The sequence below is a fragment of the Saccopteryx bilineata genome, chromosome 3, assembly GCF_036850765.1.
Source record: "Saccopteryx bilineata isolate mSacBil1 chromosome 3, mSacBil1_pri_phased_curated, whole genome shotgun sequence".
Classification (NCBI taxonomy): Eukaryota; Metazoa; Chordata; class Mammalia; order Chiroptera; family Emballonuridae; genus Saccopteryx; species Saccopteryx bilineata.
Genome location: NC_089492.1, coordinates 223,308,063 through 223,328,423, shown reverse-complemented (window position 1 = coordinate 223,328,423; position 20,361 = coordinate 223,308,063). Strand labels below are relative to the sequence as shown.

General features: G+C 36.8%; 1 protein-coding gene across 1 annotated transcript in view; it reads right to left on the bottom strand.

The window, feature by feature from the left end:
• The window catches only part of PIGK (phosphatidylinositol glycan anchor biosynthesis class K), a 127,549-nt gene that overhangs the window by 33,451 nt on the left and 73,737 nt on the right, over nucleotides 1-20,361 (bottom strand). The window contains exon 10 of the mRNA XM_066268870.1: nucleotides 7,453-7,537. Coding sequence (XP_066124967.1) covers nucleotides 7,453-7,537 — 85 coding nt within the window. The remainder of the gene's footprint in view (nucleotides 1-7,452; nucleotides 7,538-20,361) is intronic.

Here is a 20,361-nt window from a genome sequence, read left to right as displayed (position 1 = left end):
TCAATATAGCTCCCTCATCCCCCCAACCAAATGACCCCTATTACACCCCATTAATCCCCCTCCCCTTAACTCCCTCCTACCTTCCCTCTGGGATTTTCTGTCCTGTTATCTGTAGCTATGTGTTATGTATATACAATTTCACTAATCCCTTCACCTTCTCTGATTCTACCCCCTTATTCCCCTTTCCTCTGACAGCTGTCCCTCTGCTCCCTGTGATCCCACCTCTGTCAGGCGTCCCCAAACTACAGCCCGCGGGCCGCATGCGGCCCCCTGAGGCCATTTATCCAGCCCCCCACCGCACTTCCGGAAGGGGCACCTCTTTCATTGGTGGTCAGTGAGAGGAGCACTGTATGTGGCGGCCCTCCAACGGTCTGAGGGTCAGTGAACTGGCCCCTTGTGTAAAAAGTTTGGTGACCCCTGCTTCGTTCCTCAGTTCACCACGTTCATTAGATTCCACATATAAGTGAGACCTGATTATTTTTCAATCTCTGCCTGGCTTGTTTTACTTAGCATAAGAATCTCTAGGTCCATCCATGCCATTGCAAAAGGTAAGATTTCCTTCGTTTTCACAGCCGCATAGTATCCCATTGCTTACACACAAATATTTACCAGTATGATTTTCTAATTGTTTTGGTATTTTTCCATTTTTTGGAGATCTATAATTGATCTATAATCCATTTAGGATTTACATTTTCTATGTGTTATAAAGCAAGAATCTAATCTTTTACCCCCCAAATACTTAATCAATTGTTTAAACATTACTTATTGAATAATCCTTTAATTTCCTACTGATATGTGATGTGAACTTTATCATTGATATAATCTATAGTATATGCATACTGGAGTTTCTAGGCTAGCTTGCTGATCTATTCTGCTCAAATCTATTCTGCACTTAAGACTTACCTACATTTGTATATTTAAACAGTACAGGCCAAAATATGTTAATATCTGCTAGAGGTAACTAAAATTGATTCTTGATGCAAAATTTAAAAAAGTAAAATGACTAACTAGATGAGACTAAATATAAGTGTTATGTTAATAATAGCTAAATTATACATATTCATTAATTACTGACCTTTCCATTTCAATACATTTCTAAAATATTTTACTTCAAAGGAAGTTTAAAACATATCTGCACTTGAGACTGCTAATATGTAAGGTCTGCCGGAAAGTTCTGTCCATTTTTGGAATAAAACAAAATACAAATTTTTCTTACCGTCAATAAACTTTATTAAATAATATAATTGCCATTATTATTAATGATTTCTTGCCAGCGTGAGGGCAATTTGTATATCCCATTTTTGAAAAATGTTTTATCTTTTGATGCGAAAAATTGAACCAGTGCTTGTTTGATATCTTCTTCATTTTTGAATTTTTTGCCCTTCAAAAACTTTTGTAAGGACAAAAACAAGTGATAGTCGGAGGGTGCTAAGTCCAGGGAATATGGTGGATGCGACAGACATGCTTCTGTAGCATTTCTTCCTTGTTGAAATTCGTAAAAATTACAGTGGCATAATTGAACTTTATCAGTAGCCATGGGTACACTATGGCTTCACACATAAGACTAACGTGAATCAACTTTGTTTTAGTTAATTTGCTACGTTAGTTTGTATACATTAAGTGATAAAAATAGAGAGGCACACATGCGCCAAATAAACGTGCTTACGTATCGAAACTTGTGATAGAAACGGACAGAACTTTCCGGTAGACCTTATATAATCTTAACTACATATAAATTTCTCTTTTTAAAAGACTTTTGTGTCTGATTTTTTTAATTCCCTAGTTGTTATTATTTTATAATTCAAGAAACCCAACATGGTGCTAATTAACTTGTGTTTAGAAATTAAAGTGAAATGAATCCAAGTCTTAAACAAAATTATTAGACCCACGCACATGCAGTTCTTTATAAAAAGAATAAAAAATACCAAGTTTCATACCATAGTTTACTTCATATTGCAAATCTTTAGCCTAAATTTAGGCTATTTTTTAAAAGTGGTTTAATTTTAAAATTAATATCTGTTACATAAATGTAAAATTATTTGTAAGGAAAAATTACCAACTTCTCTCCATACCTGTCTCAGTAAGTTAGTTCTGTACTTGCCTTCCTAGTAAACAGATTAAAGGAAAAAAATAATGACCTTTAAAGAGAAATTATCAATATAAGCATGCTAAATTAACCAAACTACTTACTTTGTATGTATTTTTCTATTCCTTCATAATATCCTAAGTCTTAAAAACTTCATAAATCTTTAAAAGGATTAGTTGTACTTATATAATTAAGAATGCCCCTTACATCAGTAATTGCAAATTATTCTTTCCCATGATTTTTACTTTATTTTATTGAAGGCCCACTAGGTTTCCTAAATTGTTAATATAATTAATCCTACAATGTGCGTATGTACTCAGAAATGTTTAATACTACCACCATTAGCTATGAAGGAGCCTAAGTATCATAAATAGGTTTGTCAATCTATGTAACCTCTGTCAACCTTTAGAGATCTCATAACTCTCTTTGCTTCTTAGCATGTCAAAGACCCCTAAGTTCAACAATCAGTGATCATCATACGTACTTAGTGTGTAGAGGATACTGCATTTAATTCACTGTCCAATGAAAATACTAACAAAGTTCACCAACAGTTGGGAAGAATTCATATAACATTAACTCACAGGGATGAAAGAAAAAAATATGAAGGAATAGAGCAAGAGAGAAAAGAACATCAGAAAAGGGAGAAAATAGAGAAAAAAATGACAACAAATAAGGAGCAGGTCTTTCCCATTTCTTACTCCTTTCTCTTCCTCTAACGGTGCTAGAGCTATGCAATCATGTGGAGATATGATATGTTAAGTATTAACAGATGTGCTCTGCATACCAGTTACCACAGTGATTACCAGAAGAAAAATGCTAATCCCAAACTATACACTATAATGTACATCTGAGTAGAGAAACACCTTTATCTCAAGGCCACGAAGCTACATCAACTACCTACCCCTACTACCTAAACTGTGATTCCATGATCCCAAGAAGGAATGGAAGAGAAAGAAAATCCTGGGTGTGAGTGACTTGATTATATTTTCTACAATTAGGCAAGAACAGGAGAAAGAGAAAGAGGTTGGTTGATACGAAAATATAGAAAAATACATTTGCTCTACTGGATTGTGGCTTCTGAACATCATACTCACTATACCAACTATGCTGAAGGGCATTCACACTGTTTCCAATTTATTATGGCCACATATAGGCTGATATAAGTAACACTGTACTAAGCTTTTTATGTATTAGTGTTTTATTTATATATATATTCATAGCATAGTCTAGATACTCATGAATGGATGCTAAACATACTTTGTTTTTGTGTTCATTAAGTTCTCTACTTCCAGATTATAAATTCAGTTGACTAAATTTTCTTTTAAAATTGTTATTTATTTTACTTTCAAAATTTACTTCATATATAATATGAAGTAAAAGTTTAACCCTTTTCCTACTGAAATATCACCTTAATCATATTTTCAATGATCAAATATAATGATTTTTTTTCCCCTCTGGATTCTCTATACCAGTGTCTTACCAGCCACAGGTGTGGACTATTTGTTGTTTTTTGAAATCTATTTAGTAGGCTCCATTTGGCATTTTTAAAAATAGAAAATTCAAAAAAAGAAAATATCAGTGTGCATTATATGTAAGGAGGATAAACATAATGAAACTTTTATTTTTATTTTAATACACACAAATATATACACCAAGGATCATTATGTATGTAAGATGTATTTATTGTGAATTATAATGAATAAATTTGAAGTCCACTATTCCACAGTATTCTGTTACAGTGTCCATGTTCTGATATCTGGTAAGGCACAGACAGCTCTCTTTTATATACTTTATTTGGCTATTACTAAATATTTGTCTTCACATGAACTATGTGGTCATTTTTTCCCCTAACAATAATAAAACTTTAAATGCTATAGAGATGTTTACCTAAAACCTATGTATTCTTTTTTTTTTTTTTTTTTTGTATTTTTCTGAAGCTAGAAACCGGGACAGTCAGACAGACTCCCGCATGCGCCCAATCGGGATCCACCCAGCACGCCCACCAGGGGGCGATGCTCTGCCCACCAGGGGGCGACGCTCTGCCCCTCCGGGGCATTGCTCTGCTGCGACCAGAGCCACTCTAGCGCCTGGGGCAGAGGCCAAGGAGCCATCCCCAGTGCCCCGGCCATCTTTGCTCCAATGGAGCCTCGGCTGCGGGAGGGGAAGAGAGAGACAGAGAGGAAGGAGAGGGGGAGGGGTGGAGAAGCAGATGGGCGCTTCTCCTGTGTGCCCTGGCCGGGAATCGAACCCGGGACTTCTACACTCCAGGCCGACGCTCTACCACTGAGCCAACCGGCCAGGGCAAAACCTATGTATTCTTATTGATCAATGTCACTTAAGCTTAATTTCTAAATTAAAAAAGAAAAAAAAATCTTGTTTCTATTCTAAATAGAATTGCCAATTTGAAAAAAAAATTATTTTTATGATATTAAGTTCCCCACACAATCAAATAATTTGGTGTATCTGTTTATGAACCATGATATGTTTCCACAATTATTATATAGGTCTTATGGTTTACTTGTCAAATTTACCTTTAAGTATTTCATAATTCTTTACTTTTGGGGGAGGGCAAGAGAGATACAGACAGACAGACAGGGAGGGAGATAGATGAGAAGCATCAATTCTTCATTGTGGCACCTTAGCTGTTCATTGATTACTTTCTCTTATGTGCCTTGACAGGGGTGGAGGGGACTCCAGCTGAGCCAGTGACCCCTTGCTCAATCCAGCGACCTTGGATTCAAGCCAGTGACTCTGGGCTTCAAGCCAGCGACCATGGGTTCATATCTATGATCCCATGCTCAAGCCAGCAACCCTGCACTCAAGCTAGTGAGCCTGTGCTCAATCTGGCAACCTTAGGGTTTCAAACGTGAGTCTTCTGCATCTGCTACCGCCTGGTCAGGCTTTATAGTTCTTTTCATTTTTGTGAATGAAAAATTTTCCTATTTCTGTTCTGTGTGCTTATTGCAAATATAGGAAATCAGTTTTACCTATCTTATATCTGAGTATCTCATCATATTTGTTAAGACCCGTAAAAAATGGTAAATAATCTGACCGTATAAAATAGCAATACAAAGAATCTTGTCTAATTCCTGATAATAAAATTCAGCTTAGTAACATACACAAGAAATTAATTACTCAACTGACTGAGACCCATTCCTCTCTCTTCTATTGCTCAAGTTGCTCCCAGTGTTAGAACCCCTGGCCCTGCTCCGCCTTGCTTACAGCTTCTAAACAGCTACAAGTGAAAAGCCCTGGCTTTTGACAACTGGGTAGTAGGGCAAAGAGGTGATCCTGACTCTTACTGTACCATTAAAAATACATATCCATCCATTCAGATATATGTATACATGGTACAAGACACGATGCTGAATGGATATCAAGAAATCTAGAGTGTCCAAAAAGATAAACAGGAGATTTAAGAAGTGAATAAATAGCATTATTTCAAATAGAAATGATACATGCTCCAAAACAGGCATAGATAAAACATGTGTTACTATTAAAGGAAAAAGTTACTTATAGTATAAAAATAGTTTATGGCAGAAGTTAGATATATACTATAATACTATAATTTAGGTATATTACAAATAAAAAAGCTCTTATGGGACAGGCTGAACCTAATTATCATATGAGTTTAGGGGCAATACTGCTTTCAAATAATCCACTTATAAGTGAATTTCTAGCAACATTACTCATAAGTCTTAAATACCACTTGAACAGAAAATGGTAACAGTCCCAAAGTTGTAGTACTGTCACTAAAGGGAAGTAAGAAGACAACTAGATAAGAACCTGGCTTAACAATGACCTTTCCTGATTACCCCTTAAGAACAGTCAATTTTATTCAATAAAAGTAAAAATAAGTGAATCAGTATCACCCAAATTTCTTAAAAATCACAATTCTATAAATTTAGGTCTTAGCCCTGGCCAGAGAGCTCAGTCGGTTAGAGCATCATCCTGAAGGACAGAGGTTGCCGTTTGAATCCCAGTCAGAGGACATATAGTACAGACTGATGTTCCTGTCTCTCTCACCCTTCCTCTCTCTAAAATCAGTAAAATAAACATTATACCATGGTTTATTGGATCACTCTCACTATAAAAATATGACTGATATTTCATCTGGTCAAACCATCTTAAAGGTTAATTCTTGTTTCCTGTTTCAGATTTTATCCTAGGTGAAACTGTTCTGGGCAAAATCTACTTACCTATTCTGAACAAACCACAAACTGTTTCTTCGCTCACTCTTACTGTTCAGAACATATTGACTTGCTGCCTGCTCTGCTGTTTAATTCATTTATGCTGAGAATCAGGCATAAAGACAGAATTTTAAATGTGACATTTGCAGGCTATTAGGTCAGTTAGGCTCTGACAACATTAGGGAATTCCTGACATATAAACAGGACCTGATCACCCAGCACAGATAGGCTCCCCAAAGGGGCTAATTTCTGACTGGTTTTTGTAATTTCTTATAGAATTTAATATTAAATTTTAATGTCAATAAATAGATCCATATAGCCAGCATTTTAAAATAAAAGCTTGTTTCCTTTTAATAAGTTCAAACTAGCACGTCTACTAATCAATCCCTATCAGCTAAATAAAAATCTTGTCATTAATAAAGACATATAGAAAGACTCATAATAATAACTGTTATTAAAACTGTGAGAAATTCTTAACACCAAGGACTTTTGATATTTCCTATAATCTATAGATTCGGAAAATTCTGAAATGTTTAAAAGCCATAACTCTTGTTAATAGACCACTTAAAATTGTTAGCTTCTAGCCCAGTAGCACAGACTTTATATTGCTTTAAAAATCACAGCACAAAACATAAGTCAAATTCTTACCACACTGACTTCTCTAAAATTACAGTTATGTAGAAAGGAAGACAGAGTCATTATAATTGAAAATGAAAAAGTTCTCCACATGACACTTAAAATCACAGTTCATAAGAGCTGAAAATGGGTGGGGTAGCTGAAGTAGGGAAATACTGTTTCCTCAGTTTAGCTAGTCAAAAAATTACACCAAATCATATTTTTTCAGCTCTTTTTCCTTGTCAGTAACAAATACTACTTTATATAATGGTTTAAATGAAAAGTTTTCCTAAATTAAATCTTGTTAAGTAATACACAAAAGAGAATTCTGCTTATACCCTGTATTCAATTTAAGAATTCTACTGTTATACAGCAAGTAGCCTTTTAATATTGTGCTTTGAATGAGACTTCCCACCGTGATGGGTGGAGACTACACAGGGTCAGATGGCCTGGAATGCTTTTCAGCTATAGCACATTGACTCTGGAAAACCTAACAAAAGCAATTACTTTTCACAGATTAAAAATCTTGTTTCTTTCAAAAGAATAAACTGGAATGCAAACCTGGTGTATTATTTGAGCTACAGGAAGTTGTTCAGCATATTTCAGGGGTTCCATTAATTCCTTATCCATCTTGTCTTCCTTACTGCTGGCAAGAAAAGGAATGAAAAAATACAGAAGCAAAGGTTAATATTAATTTTAAATATGGTAAGTATTTAAATATGCCAAATATAAAATATATTAAAATATGTATTTATTGTTTTTGAAATAATCAGTATTTATCAATAATTTACAAAAAAACACCAATGATAATTTTAAAATAGGAATAAAAATATAACTATAAATGCATTTAGATTGCATTTAAATACTATGTAATAAGCTTAGCTAATATCACCTAGTATTCCCAGGTCCTGTCTTTCACTCTAAGACTTAAAAATGTCTACGAATTCTCGGTTCACAGGGTGTGCTTTTCATCATAGTAAAGGTCTTCAACACCTGTGCTCCAACCGTCTTCAAGCCTCATCACTAGCAACTCCTTCTCCATAGTTCAGTCTGTTGTCTCAACCACATCCACTACTTCTGGCCCCACTCATCAATGGGCCTTGCAGTCCACAACTCTGATTTTCTCTATCTGTTTCTCATTGGGACCAACCACCAATTCCTTCTTTATTTACTCTTATTTTAAATATAATAATTTATTTAGACCTATCTTGGTACATTTTTAACCTCCTTAAAGACAAAAACCATGTCCTATTCTTTCTTGTATATCAGTGTTTACAATATAATAGAGATTTAATAAAAGTTTGCTGAACGAATATATGAATAAAACAAAGACAACAATAACTCTCAGAGAGGTTATTTTATATGAAAATATTTTCTTTAACATCGACATTTACAATAAGATGCAGAGTTGACACAATACATAACTAATACAGTATAAAACAGTAAAGTGCCTACTAGGAGCAAAAATAAAATCTCCCCAAATGAAGTGAATTTAAAAGCTATTTTTTAATATTTATTGATCCTTTTCAAAACATCATATTTGAAAACAATAAGACTTAGACATAAAGTTCCTTTTATTTTTTTTTTGTAAATTATATCAACTAACTTTAAATTACATTTTAAAAATTAGAGCCTTGAATTATATTTAAAAATAATCGAACAAGTCTAGTCCAAGTCTCTTGGGCTATAGTTAAGGAATCTGAAAATAAGAAATCTAGAATCTCTCCCAACGAACACTTGGCTATACACCTGAAATTAAAACAATAATATTGAATGTAAACTATAATCAAAAATGAATTAAGAAAATAAGGACAAAATTTTATATATGATTTTAGAACTTAAAAGAAACTCTTAGCTAGTAAGTCTGTGTATAACTGGCAGAATTAGCATAAAAATAATTAATTTGGGGGAATTTTAAAAAGTCTTACTAATGATGAAAAAAAATGTGTCTCAAGACAATGTTTTATAGAAACAGAAAGCAGAGCAGGGGTTGCCAGGGGCAAAGTAGAGGAAAATAGACAGTTATTGTTTAATAGTTAGAGTTTCAACCTAAAACATAAAAAAAAGTTCCGGAGATGGATGTACCCTCTGAAAATGTTAATGTACATAACGCCACTAAAGAGTACACTTAAAAATGGTTAGAATGGTAAATTTTATGTTAGGTATATGTTATAAGCTTAATTGTGTTCTCCTCAAATTTGTATGTTGAAGCCCTAACCCTGACCATCTCAGAATGTGACTATAGTTGAAGAAAAGGGTCTTTAAAGAGGAAATCTTTAAAATAAGGTCATTAGGGTTTGTCCCTATCCCAATACAATAGTGTCCTTATGAAAGAGGAGACGAGTACAAGAGACAGGGTAAAGACTACGTGAAGACACTATAGAAGACGTGGCCCTCTATAAATAAAGGAGAGAGACCTTAGAAGAAACCAGTCCTGCCAACAACTTGATCTTGGAGTTCTTGCCTCCAAAATTATAAGGAAATAAATTTCTGTTGCTTAATCCTTTGAGTAGTGAGTTTTTTCATGCTCGCTGACCCCCAGGAGTGAGTTTTTTTCAAAAAATGAAATTAGTTCCAGTTCCAGTTTTATTAACTTAAAATCATATTTGCTTGATAACCAATTTATGGAAACAAGAAGAACACACATTTACCTTTTTTAAATGTTGCCTTACACATTTAAAAAAAAATTGTACTCTGGATGGTCAGGAGGCACAAGGACATACATGAACATTCATACTACTCAAAGGGTTAAGCTACACAGTCTGTGGTACTTTGTTATGGGAGCCCTCACAAATTAACACTGTATATTTTACCATCATTAAAAATAATATATTCATTGACAAAAGCATCATTATTAAACATTTCACAATGTACATTCTATATTTTTAGGTATATTTTTCTTGTACCAAGAAACAAAAGAAAAACAGATATACTGAATACCAACAGCATTTGAAAGTTTTCTGCTTCAAAGGACACTATAGAGAAAACAACCCACAGAAGGGAAGAAAAATTTTGTAAATTATGTATATGAAAAAGGATTTGTACCAATACATAAAAACTACAACTCCATAACAAAAAGTTAAATAATCCAATTAAAAATTTTTCCTTCCCAGTCCCTGGCCGGTTGGCTCAGTGGTACAGCATTAGCCTGACATGTGGAAGTCTCGGGTTCAATTTCTGACCAGGGCACACAGGAGAAGCGCCCATCTGCTTCTCCACCCTTCCCTCTCTCTCCTTTTTCTCTCTCTCCCACAGCCAAGGGTCCATTGGAGCAGTTGGCCCTGGGCACTGAGGATGGCTCCATGGCCACCGCCTTAGACATCAGAATAGCTCTGGTTGCAATGGAGCAATGCCCCAAATGGGCAGAGCATCACTCTCTAGTGGGCATGCCAGGTGGATCCTGGTCCGGCACATGGAGGAGTCTGTCTCTCTGCCTCCCCACTTCTCACTTCAGAAAAATACAAAAAATACAAAAAAAATGCTCCCCTCCCAAAAAAAACAACCCTTCCTCAATCAAGGATATTTCTAAATGGAACTGACACATTTATATTTGTTTGTTTCTTTTATTACTGTGTCTGTGGTGGAGAAGAATGCCATGACTAGTCAGTACAGTTAGGTGCCAGTGCTTTGATACCTGTTAAAGCTTCAATAAATGCCTGCTTTAAAAAAATAAAGAGTAAATCACTGAAATAATTCTAAAAGTAGATAGAAGTATAAAAAAGACACTCAAAGAGTCCTACACCAAGACACATGACAATTAAAATACCAAAATTAAGAAATAAAGAAATAAGAAAAGCAGTAAAAGAAAAGCAGTCAGTTACCTACAGAGGAACCCTCAAAAGGATGACATCCGACTTTTCAACAGAAACACTAGAAGCCAGAAAGGAATGACAAGAAATATTCAAAGTAGTGCAAAACAAGAGCTTACAACCAAAACTTCTTTATCCAGCAAGGTGGTTATTGTTTCAAATTGAAGAAGAAATAAAAAGCTTCTCAAACAAACAAACAAACAAAAAAACTAAAAAAACTCATTACAACTAAACCAATGCTGCAAGATATGTTAAGGGGCCTGCTGTAAACAGAGCAAAGGAAAAAAAAATCTAGAAAAAGAGGGCTGTAGATTTAAAGAATAAAATGGCAATAAGCAATTACATATCAATAAAATAATAACCTTAAATGTAAATGGATTAAATGCTCCAATCAAAAAACAAAGGGTAGCTGAATGAATAAGATAACAAGACCTGTTCATATGCTGCCTACAAGAGACTCACCTCATAACAAAAGATACACATAGACTGAGAGTGAAGGGATAGAAAACAGTATTTCACGCAAACAGAAAGGAAAAAAAAAGCTGGAGTAGCAATACTTGTATCTGACAAAATAGACTTTAAAACAAGGCTATAGTAAGGGATAAAGAAGGTCACTACATATTGATAAAGGGAGCAATCCAACAGGAAGATATAACCATTATAAATATCTATGCACCTAATATAGAAGCACATAAATATATAAAGCAGACTTTGATGGACATAAAGGGCAAGATCAACAGGAATACTATAATAACAGGGGATTTTAATATCCCACTAACAGCAATGTATAGATCCTCAAGAAAAAAAAATTAACAAAGAAACAGCAGCCTTAACACACTAGATCAACTAGATTTAATAGATATTTTCAGAACCTTTCCCCCTAAAGCAGCAGAATATATATTCTTTTCAAGTGCTCATGGTACATTCTTTAGAATAAACCGCATGTGAGGACACAAAACGAGTCTCAATAAATTTAAAAAGTTTGAAATCATACCACACATCTTCTCTGATCACAATGGCATGAAATTAGAAATTAACTACAATAGAAAAACTGAAAAACATGCAAACATTTGGAGACTAAACAGCATGTTATTAGATAACAAATGGGTTAACAATGAGATCAAGGAAGAAATAAAAAATTTCCTTGAAACAAACATGAAAATGAACATACAACAACTCAAAATTTATGGGACACAGCAAAAGCAATCCTGAGAGAGAAATTCATAGTATTACAGGCATACCTTAAGAAGCTAGAAAAAGCTCAAATAAAAAACTTAACCCTGCATCTAAAAGAACTAAAAAAGTGCCCTGGCTGGTTGGCTCAGTGGTAGAGCGTCGGCCTGGCGTGCAGAAGTCCCGGGTTCGATTCCCGGCCAGGGCACACAGGAGAAGCACCCATCTGCTTCTCCACCCCCCCCCCTCCTTCCTCTCTGTCTCTCTCTTCCCCTCCCGCAGCCAAGGCTCCATTGGAGCAAAGATGGCCTGGGCGCTGGGGATGGCTCCTTGGCCTCTGCCCCAGGCGCTAGAGTGGCTCTGGTGCGACAGAGCGACGCCCCGGAGGGGCAGAGCATTGCCCCCTGGTGGGCAGATCGTCGCCCCATGGTGGGCGTGCCGGGTGGATCCCAGTCGGGTGCATGCGGGAGTCTGTCTGACTGTCTCTCCCCGTTTCCAGCTTCAGAAAAATACCAAAATAATAATAATAATAATAAATAAATAAATAAAAGAACTAAAAAAGAACAGCAAGTAAAGGAAGGAAATAATGAAGATCAGAGCAGAAATAAATGACATGGAGGCTAAAGAAACAATACAGAGGATCAATGAAACCAAGAGCTGGTTCTTTGAAATGGTAAACAAGATTGATGAACCTTTAACCAGACTGACCAAAAAAAAAGAGGACTCAAATAAATAAAATTTGAAATGAGAGTGGAGAAGTAACAACTGTTTTATATATGTAAGTAAATACTATAAAGAAATATATGCCATAAAATTGGACAACCTAAATGAAATGGATAAATTTCTTGGAACATATATTCACTCAAAAATCAATCTGGAAGAATCAGAAAACCTAAACAGACCAATTACAACAAATGAGATTGAAACAATTATCAAAAAACTCCCAACAAACAAAAGCCCTGGGCCAGATGGCTTCACAGGCGAATTTTACCAAATATTCAAAGAACTAATTCTTATCTTTCTCAAGCTATTTCAAAAAATTCAAAAAGAGGGAAGACATCCAAACTCCTTTTATGAGGCGAGCATAATCCTCATTCCAAAACCAGGCAAAGACACTACAAAGAAACAAAACTATAGGCCAATATCTCTGATGAATTTAGATGTTAAAATTCTCAACAAAATATTAGTAAACGGAATCCAGCAATACATGGAAAAAATCATGATCAAATGGGAAAGCAGGACTGGTACAATATTCGCAAATCAATCAATGTGATTCATCACATAAACAAAAGGAAGGCGAAAAATCATGATACTATCAATAGATGCAGAAAAAACATTTGATAAAATCTAGCACCCATTTATCAAAACTCTCAGCAAAGTGGGAATACAGGGATCACACCTCAACATGATAAAGGCCACCTATGACTAACCCATAGTCAATATCATACTCAATGAGCAAAAATTAAAAGCAATCCCCTTAAGATCAGGAACAAGGCAGGGGTGCCCCCTTTCACCACACTTATTCAACATAGTTCTGGAAGTCCTAGCCACAGCAATCAGACAAGAAGAAGAAATAAATGGCATCCAAATTGGAAAAGAAGAAGTAAAACTATCATTATTTCCCGATGACATGATATACTGTACATAGAAAACCCTCAAGTCTCAGTCAAAGAACTACTGGACCTGATAAATGAATTCAGCAAGGAGGCAGGATATAAAATCAATATTCAGAAATCAGTGGCATTTTATACACCAACAATGAACTGTGTGAGAGAGAAATTAAGGAATCAATCCCCTTCACTATTGCAACAAAAAAAAAAAGTACCTAGGAGAAAATTTAACCAAGGAGGTTAAAGACTTGTACTTGGAAAATTATCAAACAATGATAAAAGAAATCAAAGAAGATACAAACAAGTGGAAGCCTATACCATGCTCATGGATAGGAAGAATAAACATCATTAAAATGTCTATACTACCCAGAGCAATCTATAAATTCAATGCAATTCCTATTAAAATACTAATGGCATACTTCAAAGATATAGAAAAAATAATCCAAAAATTTATATGGAACCAAAAAAAGAACACAAGTAGCCTCAGCAATCTTGAAAAAGAAGAAGAAAATGGGGGTTATTACACTTCCTGATATCAAGTTATACTACAAGGCCATTATACTCAAAACAGCTTGGTACTGGCATAAAAACAGGCATACAGGGGAGAGGCACAAAGAAAACTAGATAGAGGGTGAAGGAGGACAATCTGACTTTGGGTGATGGGTATGCAACAGAATTGAATGACAAGATAACCTGGACATGTTTTCTTCGAATATATATATACCCTGATTTGTTGATGTCACCCTATTAAAATTAATAAAAATTTATTTATATATAAAAAAAAGAACAGGCATACAGATCAATGGAACATAACAGAGAACCCAGAAATAAACCCACGCCTCTATGGTCAATTGATATTTGACAAAGGAGGTAAGAGCATACAATGGGGTAAAGACAGTTTCTTTAACAAATGGTGTTGGTTAAACTAGACAGGTACATACAAAAAAAAAAAATGAAACTAGAACACCAACTTACACCATTCACAAAAATAAACTCAAAATGGTTAAAAGACTTAAATGTAAGTCGTGAAACCATAAACATCTTAGAAGAAAACATAGGCAGTAGGTTCTCTGAAATCTTTCGCAGCAATATATTTGCTGATTTATCTCCACAGGCAAGTGAAATAAAGGACAGAATGAATAAACAGGAATATATCAAACTAAAAAGCTTTCTCACAGCTAAAGACAATAAGAACAGAATAAAAAGACAAACCACACAATGGGAGAACATATTCGATATTACATCTGATAAGGGCTTAATAATCAAAATATATCAAAACCTTGTAAAACTCAACACCAGGAAGATAAACAATCCAATCAAAAAATATGCAAAAGAAATGAATAGACACTTCTCCAAAGAGGACATACAGATGGCCAATAGGCAGATGAAAAAATGTTCAACATCACTAATCATCAGAGAAATACAAATTAAAAGCACAATGAGACACCACCTCACACCTGTCAGAATGGCGCTCATTAACAAATCAACACACAAGAAGTGCTGACGAGGATGTGGAGAAAAGGGAACCTTCCTGCAATGCTGGTGGGAATACAGACTTGTACAGCCACTGAAAAACAGTATAGAGTTTCAGCAAAAAATTAAAAATGGATCTGCCATTTGACCCAGCTATCCCACTTTTAGGAATATATCCTAAGAATACCAAATCACTGATTCAAAAGAAGACATGCACACCCATGTTTATTGCAGCATTGTTTACAATAGCCAAGATCTGGAAACACCCCAAGTGCCCCATCAGTGGATGAGTGGATTAAAAAGCTGTGGTACATATACACAATGAAATACTACGCAGCGATGAAAAAAGGGAAACCTTAACTTTTGCAACAACATGGATGGACCTGGAGATTATTATGTTAAGTGAAATAAGCCAGGCAGAGAAAGAAAAATATCATATATGACCCCACTCATATGAGGAATCTAATGAACAATGTGAACTAAGGAATGGAATAGAGGCAGAGGGAAAGGGGAAGAGAGGATGGGATCAGAGAGGGGAAAGGGATTAGTGAAATTATGTATACATAATAAAGAGAAAAAGAGAGCAGGACAGCAAATCCTGGAGGGGGGGAGGGCATTGGAGGGAAAGGACAAAGGGGGTATCAAAGGGAACACAAGGGTTGGGGGAGAGGGAGATATATTTGATGGGACACTTGAATCTATATAAACACAATAAATTAAAATTATTTTTAAATGCTAAATAGCTGGCCTGACCAGGCGGTGGTGCAGTGGATAGAGCGTCGGACTGGGATGCAGAGGACCCAGGGTTGAGACCTCGAGGTTGCCAGCTTGAGGGTGGGCTCATCTGGTTTGAGCAAAGCTCACCAGCTTAGACCCAAGGTCGCTGGCTTGAGCAAGGGGTTACTCGGTCTGCTGAAGGCCCACGGTCAAGGCACATATAAGAAAGCAATCAATGAACAACTAAGGTGTCGCAACGAAAAACTAATGATTGATTGATTGATGTTTCTCATCTCTCTCTGTTCCTGTCTGTCTGTCCCTATCTAGCTCTCTCTCTGACTCTCTCTGTCTCTGTAAAAAAAAAAAAAAAAAAAAAAAGGCTAAATAGCTGTTATGAAAAATTCCAAACATGTTTCTGTTTTATTTCTTTATTATTGCATATTTGACAATTCAATTCACATATAAAAACTTCAGCATACATCAACTAAAGACTAAAGATAGGTTTGAAAATTTTCTTAATAACAGCAAGACATTTTTTAAAAGTCACACAAAGTACAATTTATAAGTAATCCTGGGTATCTCTACAGACTTAAATGTTTTTTACTTATTTAATGTTTCAAAATAAATTAAACTTATTACTTTTAATTTCTTAAAAATGTTTCTCTATCATTTTACTTTATATGTTGCTAGAATTATGGTGTCATGCTAATTTTCTTTCCATTTAAACAATTTTCCTTTTTAATTTATTTAAATATTTTAAATTATTTATTATATTTTTGGCTGGAGACTCAAGTGGTCTTTTTTCCCCCTTTTATTTTATGTTCAAATACTAAGACACAGGATACAGCTAAAAGTTTGTTCTGGATCAATTTTCCCAAACACAAAGAAGTCTCTTCAGTATGGATATTCAGACCTCCTTTTAATTTCCAAAAAGTTTTTTCATTGTTAGTTTTTCATTTGTTCTTCAAGTTCAAGTTCCTGAACTAAATATATTGGATTTTCTCTAACACTTTCTCTCTTATCATTTTATTTCTCTTATTTCAGTTTCATTTCCCTGACTCTTTCATTTTTATTCTTTATGTCTTCTACTGAATTTTTGGTAATATCTATCATTTCTTGGGTACCCTGTAATTTAGTTTTCAATTCTGAAATGATTTTTGTCTTTTTTTTTTTTGTATTTTTCCGAAGCTGGAAACGGAGGCAGCCAGACAGACTCCCGCGGGCGCCCGATTGGGATCCACCCGGCACGCCCACCAGGGAGCGATGCTCTGCCCATCCGGGGCGCTGCTCCGTTGCGACCAGAGCCACTCTAGCACCTGGGGCAGAGGCCAAGGAGCCATTCCCAGCGCCTGGGCCATCCTTTGCTCCAATGGAGCCTCGGCTGCGGGAGGGGAAGAGAGAGACAGAGAGGAAGGAAAGGGGGAGGGGTGGAGCAGATGGACGCCTCTCCTGTGTGCCCTGGCCAAGAATCGAACCCGGTACTTCTGCATGCCAGGCCAACGCTCCACCACTGAGCCAACTGGCCAGGGCTGATTTTTGTCTTTTTTCATCAATTTCTTTCTAGAGTTCAGTCAACTCCTATTACATACACCTTCCTGTTTGTCCATATTTCAATTATGAGTATTGGAGAGTATGATTTATGGGTGTCATTTCAACATGTAATTGCTTGTTTAATATAAGTATTCATGTTTGAGTGTTGTGTTTCCTTTTTCCTGTTTTGTGGTATTTCTTGTCTTTCTTTTTATTTTTCTTTTATTCTCTCTCTCTCTAGTAACATTGTACAGATATTTCCTCTTTTTCTGTTGAAGATTACCTGTATTTTTTTTTTTCAGGACCAGCAATAGCATGTTATGTTGTGATAGGGGAAGAAGAGATAAATTAGTTGGCTTATCAGATTTCACAGTTCAAGAGTACCCTCCTCTGTGACTACACTGGGGTGTAGTTTCTTTAATAAATGGTCCTTTCTGTGATGGTGGTGGGAACAGAGTTTGTCTCCCCCCCTCCCCCCCCCCCGCTTACTACTTTCTTTGAACTCAACTTCAACTGCTTTTTACTTTCCCTTCACCACTGAGCCTCCAAGAAACACCTCCTAGCTCTGAAGTTACCTTCCCTTCTCTCAGAATGAGGGTGCTTTCTCATCTGCCGTCTAACGTCACCCATTTCTCAAGTCCTCAGTTAGCCCGGGCTCTAATCGAGTAGTCCACGCGTACAGTATAATTCAAAACTGAGAAACTACAAATGTCAATTTCAATTTATATATGACTGCCAACTGGAGGGAGCCTGAATTTTCTCTCACAAAATGGTAAAGGTTTCCTTCTTAAAGCCATCCATTATTGATTTCATTTAACATTTTGAGTTCCTCCTAAAAGACTCTTTGTATTATCTCTTTTCAAGATTCTTCACTAAAAAGACACACTTAAATAATTTATTAAGGGAGTAATTTCTGTACGGAAAAAGCTGTGTGTTTCATTTTGTTGGGTTTTTTTTTTACTTTACTATTTTTAACTGTGTTTTGTAGAAAATAATAAATGGCATTTGTTTATACCATGAAAGGACTTTAAATCTCCTACAGTGATGCTACTATCTCAAATCAAAATGAAATTGAAATACTGTCCTAATCCATTCTATAAATTATATGGTCTGTAAAAACAAAAAAACAAAATATTTTTCATTTACTGACTTATGTAAGTAAGTAAAATACTGTTGGCAAAATGGTGTAACCTAAGACGTTAGTCTTTATAAACCCTCGTCTCTTTTGTGTTCTTTTACTTTCATAGATGCTCGGTATCCTCAAAACTCTTTCTCCCCTCTGCTATCGAAGCACTCCTGAAATAACACTGTAAAATTACTTACTGTGCCCATATATAAAGCCATCTCTGATTCAGAAAAAGGTGAACTTTTTATTCTATATTGTGACACTGAGATTATCTTGCATAAAATAGCATAGCTCATTGTGTGCAGGAGGCCAAAGCATCTTTTCAAATATACATACCCAACAAAAAGAAGAGGAGAGAAGAGACATTATGCTATGCCAAATGCAAACAAAAATTCAGAAGATCAATAAATAATTCAAGACACATCCCTAGGGTAATCCAAAATCATTAAGAAGAAATTATTAAAATATATAAAAAACAAACATAGGAAGCTAGCCAAAGTTAGTGTAACTTCTTAAACATGATAACTCAAAGAATTATTTGAAACAAAAAGTGAATACAGAAACCAAATTAATTTAATTACATCCTGTTGGGGGGAAAAAGGAATAGAAAAATTCCCACTTTGGGAGGTGACGTCACGGAAATGGCGCCGTGAGCAGCGCGTCCGACAGCTCTCCCCTAAATCACAACAAATTTATCAACTAGAAACAGAAAAATTTATCCTCGGAGCATTCCGGAGTTCCACACAAACTGATAGCAAAAGGACTGTTATCACTTGAATCTGAGAGACGAGGGTGTGGAGGAATATACCACAGGGACGTTCTTTCAAACCGCAAGGAAGTGCGCCTATGGTGAGTCAGCCCATATACTTGGGAACCGCGAGCCGCCGCGAGCCAACGCCACGAGCCGCTGCCGCGAGCCGCCGCGAGCAGCCGCGCGCGCGCCCGGTCCGGTTGAGCACCGCTGACGTTCCCAGCGGCCCGCACACTGCGAGTGGGGGTCGCCGGCCACCGGTGCCCGGAGCGCCCCATTCGCGCGCGTGCCTTGGGCATTCCACGCGCCCAGGGAGCCCTACTGGCCCGCACACCCAGGGGGCTCCATTATCCTGCGCCTGGTGCGGTCCAGCCTCCAGCGGCGGGGCGAGCAAGAGAGGCTTGGGAGATTCTCTCCGTGGGCGGGGCACCTCACCCAGCCATTCAAGCTAACAATCAAGCGTTGGGGGAGGGGCGCGCGCAGGCAGCCTAAAATACCTTCGGAAACACAGCTGCGACCCAATCACTGAAATTAGCTTAACCCATGAAATCTGCGCACCCTCGGTTCTAATTGATAAGATCTCTCTCAGTTCAGCGATCCAAGACAAGAGGCGTGATATTTTTTAGTGCCTCTCGCTAAAGGGGCGGGGGCAACTTCTGATTGATAGAGCCTCCATATTCAGGGATAAACGCTAACAAGAAGGACTTGGCAGATAATAAGGTCTATACTACACTAGTCGTAAGCAGAGACTAGTGCCTCTTCTTCCCTGCAAAAACAGGCTACAAAGTGTGGAAAGCCTGGGTTGAGAGGTCCAACTAAATGATAGGCGCTGAACAGTCACCTTGACAACAATTGACTCCCACCCCCGCCTGATTACACTGGAGGCCCTGACTGTCAGAGCCTTTCCCAAAGCCCTGCACTGAGTGGGGATAGAGTGGGGATTTCCCAGCTCTTTGAGCCTCTTACTCCCCAGGCAGAAGCAGTTGCAGCCTTATAGCTGGATCACCAGGCTGCTAATTCAGAAAGGGGGGACTAGGAGAGAGAATCCAGGAAAGCAAACTCTCTCATCGTTGGACCCTGCAAACGCCAACAAGCCTTTACTTCCAGCAAGACTAAAGCCAATTATATGACATTGCCATAGAATCCCATCAACTGCAAATCCCTACCTAAGTGTGACACAGGGGCAGAGCCTGGGGTACAGAGTCACCGACCAGGAAGAGGGAGAGAAAAGAAAAAGGAAGAAGTTAACCTCTCAAAATCAAGAAAAACCCACAGACTTTA